This window comes from Narcine bancroftii, chromosome 2 (genome assembly GCF_036971445.1).
Source record: "Narcine bancroftii isolate sNarBan1 chromosome 2, sNarBan1.hap1, whole genome shotgun sequence".
NCBI classification, from domain to species: Eukaryota; Metazoa; Chordata; class Chondrichthyes; order Torpediniformes; family Narcinidae; genus Narcine; species Narcine bancroftii.
In genome coordinates, this window is record NC_091470.1 from 188,658,941 (window position 1) to 188,665,778 (window position 6,838).

At 42.1% G+C, this 6,838-nt stretch overlaps 1 protein-coding gene across 1 annotated transcript; it reads right to left on the reverse strand.

The window, feature by feature from the left end:
* Positions 1–299: 299 nt before the first annotated feature.
* On the reverse strand, positions 300–1,187 carry LOC138753024 (sex peptide receptor-like). The gene has a single exon (XM_069915618.1). The coding sequence runs from the start codon at positions 1,185–1,187 to the stop codon at positions 300–302; it is 888 nt and encodes a 295-aa protein (XP_069771719.1).
* Positions 1,188–6,838: the final 5,651 nt, after the last annotated feature.

The following is a 6,838-nucleotide window of genomic DNA, read 5'->3' on the forward strand; positions in this document are numbered from 1 at the left end:
CTTTTGCCTGTTCGCTCGTGCTCCTACCCCCGCCCTTTCTTCCCTCCACCCCAGTCTTTTTATTCAGACGCCTGCCTACTTTTTTACATTGACGAAGGGCTCAGGGTCCAAACGTCGTTGATATCTCTTGACCTCTTATGGGTGCTGTGTGACCTACTGAGTTCCTCCTCAGCTATCAGTATTGATTATTTTGGAAAATCCATTGTGTGCCCTGCGGTTGTCGTCGGATTTTTCTGTGTGCATGTCAAATAATAACTTAACTTTAATTTCATAAATGTGACGTGTTTACTGCTTTCAAACTATAATTTATTAAACAAGCGGGCAAAAGGGCGTCGAACCATGTTCTTAATTTCGTCTCTGAAATGTCGCTGAGACACCGCATAAATGAAAGTGTTTGTACAGGTGCTCAGACACCTTAACATGTAGCCAAATCTTTCAGCAATGGTGAAAGGGCCATTGTAGTTTGTTTCCAAAAACTGAGTGTCTATAAACTGGACACAAATGAAGCAGGCAAAGATCACCGACCACAACAAAAGAAAGTTCCCAGATAGTGCGACCAGTAAAATGATGGACTTCCTTCGGTTTTCGATCTCCTGATCATTCGGGTTCTTCTCACGGTTCTTTGCTTGCAGTTGACTCCTCACTCTGTTGGCCAGGATAATATGGTTGATGGTCAACGTATTGAACAGGATAATCAACAGGAAAGGTGCAAATGGGGTTAAGATGGTTTCGAACCATAAGTATCCGGTCCAAAAGGATGAGGTGTAGAAACTTGATTTTACAAAACAGGACCACGGCACATTGTCGATTAATTCACGAGCTTCATAAATAAAATAGACGGGAATATTTTGTAAAATGCTCAAAGAACATATAACGGTCATAACCACTAATGCAATCTTTGGCGTGCAATATCTTGCTCGCAGCGTCTGGTGACAAATAGCAACAAATCGATCAAATGTAAACGCAACAGTGAGCCAAACAGAGCAATCAATCGAAAAATAAAGTAGGGCCAGATTCAGACTGCAAATAGGAGTGTAATTAAGGAATGAATGTGGAAAATATGCCTCTTTGATCTCGTATAGAATTGCTTCAAAAATTAAAACCATAAGATCGGCGGCTGACATCGACATCAGATATCTGGTGATGCATCGTGAGAGACCGCACTTTCCCGTGGACAGGATGTACATTGTTAAGACGTTGGCTGCAAAAGAAGAAATGAATTAACAACTAATTTTCCTCGGCCACTCGACGGATTGTCTTCACTTCTCGCTCAAACATTTTCTTCAGCATGTGAAATTAAGAGAAAATGTTAAACTTCCTTTTAGTTTGCAGTACGGTCATTCATTTATTCCCAATACAACTCTTAGTAGAGATTTAACAGAACGTATTTTACAAGTTTCTACTTGACCAAACGCGGCATTTTCCATCTGAACAGTGAGAATTGTTCTTTAAGGAACTGAAGAGGATAATAAGGAAATTCTTGTGGAAAGGGAGGAATCCAAGGGCAGCGTTAGATAAATTAGCAGAGAGGTATAATCAAGGTGGTTTCCGGTTACCAAATTTTAGAAATTATTATAGAGCCTCACAATTGAGGTATTTATCAGATTTTTACCAGACAAGGGAAAAACCAGACTGGACGAAGGTAGAACTAGATAAAATAGGGGAAAAGGAACGAGAACATATACTTTATAAGTGGGATGAATAGCTGGTGCAGTATAAAAACTCACCAGTACTGCATCTCTCTGAACCATGTACGGTTCCCAAATTTGCTCAAACATTGTGACTTTATTTTTTAAATTATACGTTATTGATTTAGTAGTGAGAATTTCCCTTAATCCAGATTCACGGAGCCGCTGATTTACAATTTGGTTTCTTCTTCACCTGTTTATTAATGTCAAATGCTGAGAATTTAAACCACATCCGATTGTTAACATAGACACCATGTAAATATTTTACGGGTCACTTTTGAAACAAAAAAAAACTTCCTTGCCGAGGAGTATTGGTTTTGATAATAAAAAAGAATGCTCTCTGCAACATTTATATGTTGCACATCTCGAAAAGAAGACTGAGTGAACCCTGCAAGTGGTCGGCGAAAATATTTTCATTAAAGCTTGCCTCTCCTGCGGACACTATTGGCGACGAACATAATTTCAAGAACACTTGCAGCCACGATTACTTTACCGATTGCCAACTCAGTGGTGTAACGTGGAATATCATGGGAATCAAGACCAATCCAATAACCTGGCTTCCCGCTTTTGGCAAATGTTGCTTTTGTCCATGTACGGAGATCACGCCATTCTCGATGAAATCCAACATACAGGACCTCGGTAGTTTTTCCTTTTCATGTTTTAATTTCTCAAGGCGTTTTGTACCCTCCTCCAACCAAACAATTGGAAAGCCCAGTGCGTCCATCAAATAAACCATTTGCGAAAGACACAAACAAGGGTGGCTGAGTGGAGACGTTCTTACTGTCTTTTCTGGGCAGCCGGACAAGCCGGAACAGAAGCGGACAGTCAAATGCAAATAACGAATGACCCCAAAATGGGAACAGGAACAGGCTATGGAGCAGGTACAAGAAGCACATCTGAAAATGCATGAATGCGAAGAAGACATTCGGTGCGGGAATCTCCCACTCTTGTGCAACTAACGGGCATCCGCAGCTCAGCTCAGCATTACACGGTCATTGCAACAGATAACCAGTAAAATAACGAAATAGACTGAGGCAACGAGGACCCAGAACAAAAACCATGAAAAGAAAATGAACGTTAGTTGAGGCTTTACCTGGAACACCAATGATTACAAGAATTGGATAATATACATATTTTATCTGTGTCAGTAGTGGCTGGTTCATTTTGATTATCCAAGAATTCGCGTTTCCTCTCGGATGTGCACAGCCCCAGCTTTTAGAATCAAGTTGTATTTATAGACCAATAAGAATCCCCAGTGGTGTTGTGTAATCGTGGAAATATTCTATTTTTGAATAGGGAGAATAAATTGATTGTTTTAACTGAGTCTTGTCATGGATAAAATACACTCGGTAGAAAATATGACTGCTTCTCAGATGAGGTAATTTAACAGGGTTTTCGTGAAGGATTGGCCCGTGCCAGATTTCTGCCATTTCTATAAGGTTCCTTTTGTTTCTCATCGAATAACTAACTGATGGCCCAGTAGGTTCAAAGTGGATGTAAAATAATTGAAATGACAGAACCATGAGTAAATCTGCAACTCTTCGCCTATTTCTTTTCCCTGAGGTGAAAGGCCACAGGGTACATTGTGAAGGAGAAGGGCTTTCATTACAAATTTAAATTTATAAACTTTTACATACAGGCCCTTCCGTCCCACGGTCCCGTGCCACCCACATACCCCAATTAAATACCTCCAGGTAGGTTTTGAAGGATGGTAGGAAACCAGAGCTCCCGAAGGATAGACACGGGGAGAATGTACGAACTCCTTGTCGACACCGCTGGATTGGATTGGACGATGCTGGTGCTGTGTCAGAGTGTTGTACCACGGTGTGGAAATAGAGGTGTTTTTTTTTGCCCCAACGCCCACAACAGTTCCACCTGCCTGCGTTTAGCCCATGTCCTTCTAACTCATCCTATCCATGTAACACCCAATGAGACAAAAGGATGGTGTTTTATGGGTCTACTTTAAAATGTCATGGGATTTTAAAATCTCTTCCAGACCAATTGAAAAATTGAACCGCAGCTCCCAAAAATAGTCAACCTTATTGGAAAGTACAAAATATATAGAAACTGATTGTGACGGTGAACAATAATATTGACCCATGACATAGAACAATACACCAGAGTTCAGGCCCTTCGGCCTTCGATATAAAAGTACTAAACCTCCCTACTCCATAACCCTCTATTTTTCTTCATCTGTGTGTCTCTCTGAGTCTCTTAAATGCCCCCACCCCATGTTTAATACTCCACCACCATCCCTGGCAAGGCATTCCAGGCACCCATAGCTCTCTGAGTAAAAAAACTTACCCCCGTTGTCTCCCCTAAACTTTCCTCTCTTACCTTTGTACATATGTCCTCTGGTGTTTGCTGATCCTGTCCTGCGAAGCAGATCCTGGCTGTCCACCCTATTGATGCCTCTCATAATCTTGTAGACCTCTATCGTCCCCTCTCTTCCTTCTATGCTCCAAAGAGAAAAGTCCCAGCTCTGCTAACCTTGCCTCATAAGACTTGTTTCCCAATCCAGACAACATCCTGGTAAATTTCCTCTGCACTCTCTACATAGCTTCCTATAATGAGATGACCAGAACTGAACACAATACTCTGGTCTTACCAGAGATTTGTAGAGTTGCCTTATTCCCTTATTAATAATCTCAGCATCCCATAGGCCTTCTTAACTATCCTATCAACCTGGGCAGCAACCTTGAGGGATGTATAGATTTGTGAGGAGTCAAACAAGGGCTAAGTAAGAATGAATTATGATGGGTTAAACAAGGGTGAAGCAAGCATAATAAATTAGGGGTCTTCAAAAACAGGATAGCAAGTAAATAGATTTAGCAAGTCCTGGGGGTTGATTAATGAGTAAGAACAAAGACATGATACTTCCTGGTGAACAAGTTTGCAGAAAGGCACATAAACTGATAAGAAGTTAGAATACACGTAGGCAGAATTACCTAATGCTAAACCAATCCAGGAGGCAGATGAATGTTAAGGGGGAAGGTACCTCTGTACTGAAATGGAATGTATAAAAAGTTGGGTAAGCCCCAGTATCTGTGTATATTCCCAGGGTAAGGGGAAGCACCCAACTTTGCATTGTTGTAAAATTATAATAAATGTTCTTTGTTCTCAATTTTTGTCTCGAGTGAAATCTGTGAAGGCACCTCTGCTTCTCACAGATTTGAACTCCAAGATCCCTCTGTTCATCCACACTCTTAAGTAACTGACCATTATTTGTGTAATCAGCCTTCTGGTTAGTCTGCATCACTCACATTTATCCGGATTGAAGTTGGGGGGGGGGGGGGGGATGGGGATGGAGGGGAGAGGGAGGGTGTGGTGATATGTTTCCTCTATTGTATATAGCAGCTGACGTGGACTTTTACCCCCTCCATAAATCTTCGTCCGCGAAGCCAAGCCAAAGATATAGCTATGATTTACTACTGTATATATGGAGCTGGCCCACCCACTGATGACTCATGTCATGATAATGAATATGCATGATATATATTAACCTGACCGGAAGTCAGATGGTATGCACTGGAGGTGGAAGGTGCAGGATGATGAAATAAGGGAAGCAGGAAAATAAAGACTCTGAGATGTTCAACTGGTAAAGCATGTGGTGATGGTGTTATTAATTTCACATTTCGGGCCACAAATGTGACATTGGCGACGAGGATAAACATTTTGGATTTTAAATGTGATAAACATTTTGGATTTTGAATCGGTGGCTTTGAGCTGGAAGGTTTTCTTTATGGCAGTCACAGGAGCTGAATTTCTAGCACTTCGAGGTGTTCCTCATTTTGACCCGACGGGTGATGCAAGCACTGTGAGTGAAGTGGAAGGCATGGCTGGAAGAATTTGAAGCCTACGCCGACAGTCGTGGTCTATTTCTCGATAGTAGTACTGCGGAACAGAAAGCGCAGCGGAGGGCGTTACCTCTCTTCACCGCAGGACCTGCAGTTCGGGAAACTTTTAAGACGCTTTCGAATACTGGAAGGAAGGAAGAATACCAGAAAGCCGTAGATTCATTGAATGCACACTATGTGGTGACACCGAATGCTACATTTCAACGGCATTTGTTTCGCAAGACAAAACAAGAAGATGGAGAAACGGTTGCCCAGTACGTGACGAGATTGCGACAACTGGCTGTGGGATGCAATTACGCGGTAGCTGATTTGGACAACCAGTTATTGGATCAAGTTGTGCAGCACTGCAGATCAGACAAACTCAGAAGGCGACTGCTGGAAAAAGGGGGTGAGTTGGAACTTACCAATGCTTTAACAATGGCTGCTGCATTAGAGGCTGTTGAGGGGCAATATCATACCATGAAACTGAAAGACAACTCAAGCCAGCCCAGTAAAGACAAAGTTGATCAACAAGTAAATAGGCTCTCGCATCGCCATAGCCAGCCAAGAAATATGCCGACACATGACTTGGAGTGTTACAGATGTGGAAACAGAGGTCATTTTGGAAAAGACCCATGCTTGCCCAGCAAAAGGCAAAGTTTGTAGAAAGTGTGGAGGTAAGGACCACTTTGCAAAGAAGTGCAAAAGCAAGTCAAATGCAAACCAGAATGGGAAGAGTACAGCTTCTAAGGGCAAAGCTTGGGGGAAAGGAAAGTATCCTGGAAAGAAAGGCACTATTCGCCATATAGAAGGTGACCCAGAAAGTGACGATGATGATGACAACCAGGATGGGCAGAAATACTATCAGTTTACATTGAATGATGTACATCATGAGAAGGTCCCAGTGATAATTGGTGGTGTGACAGTTCCGGTCATTGACAGTAATGTAATTGACCGACATTTATGGGAGAAATTGAAAAGAAAAAAGATCGTTTGTACATCAAAGAAGTGTTCAAAGAAACTGTATCCATACATAAAAACCAAGCCATTGCAGACCATTGGATGTTTCACTGCGATTGTTGAAGCTGGTGACAAGTACACCGAAGCAGAGTTTGCTGAGTAGATGCACGGCGCAGGATCTGGCAATACTTCATATTGGAGCTCGTGTCAATTCAGTTCAGTCATACGAGGATATGATACAAGAATTCCCCGCAGTTTTCCAGGGAGTAGGAAAGCTGAAAGGTCGACAACTAAAGCTAACAGTGGACAAAACGGTCAAACCCAAGGCGCAACCAATGCGCAGAACTCCATTTG

What these genes read in the sequence shown, in the direction of transcription:
- LOC138753024 (XM_069915618.1), bottom strand. Translation starts at nt 1,187, where the DNA reads ATGTACATCCTGTCCACGGGAAAGTGCGGTCTCTCACGATGCATCACC.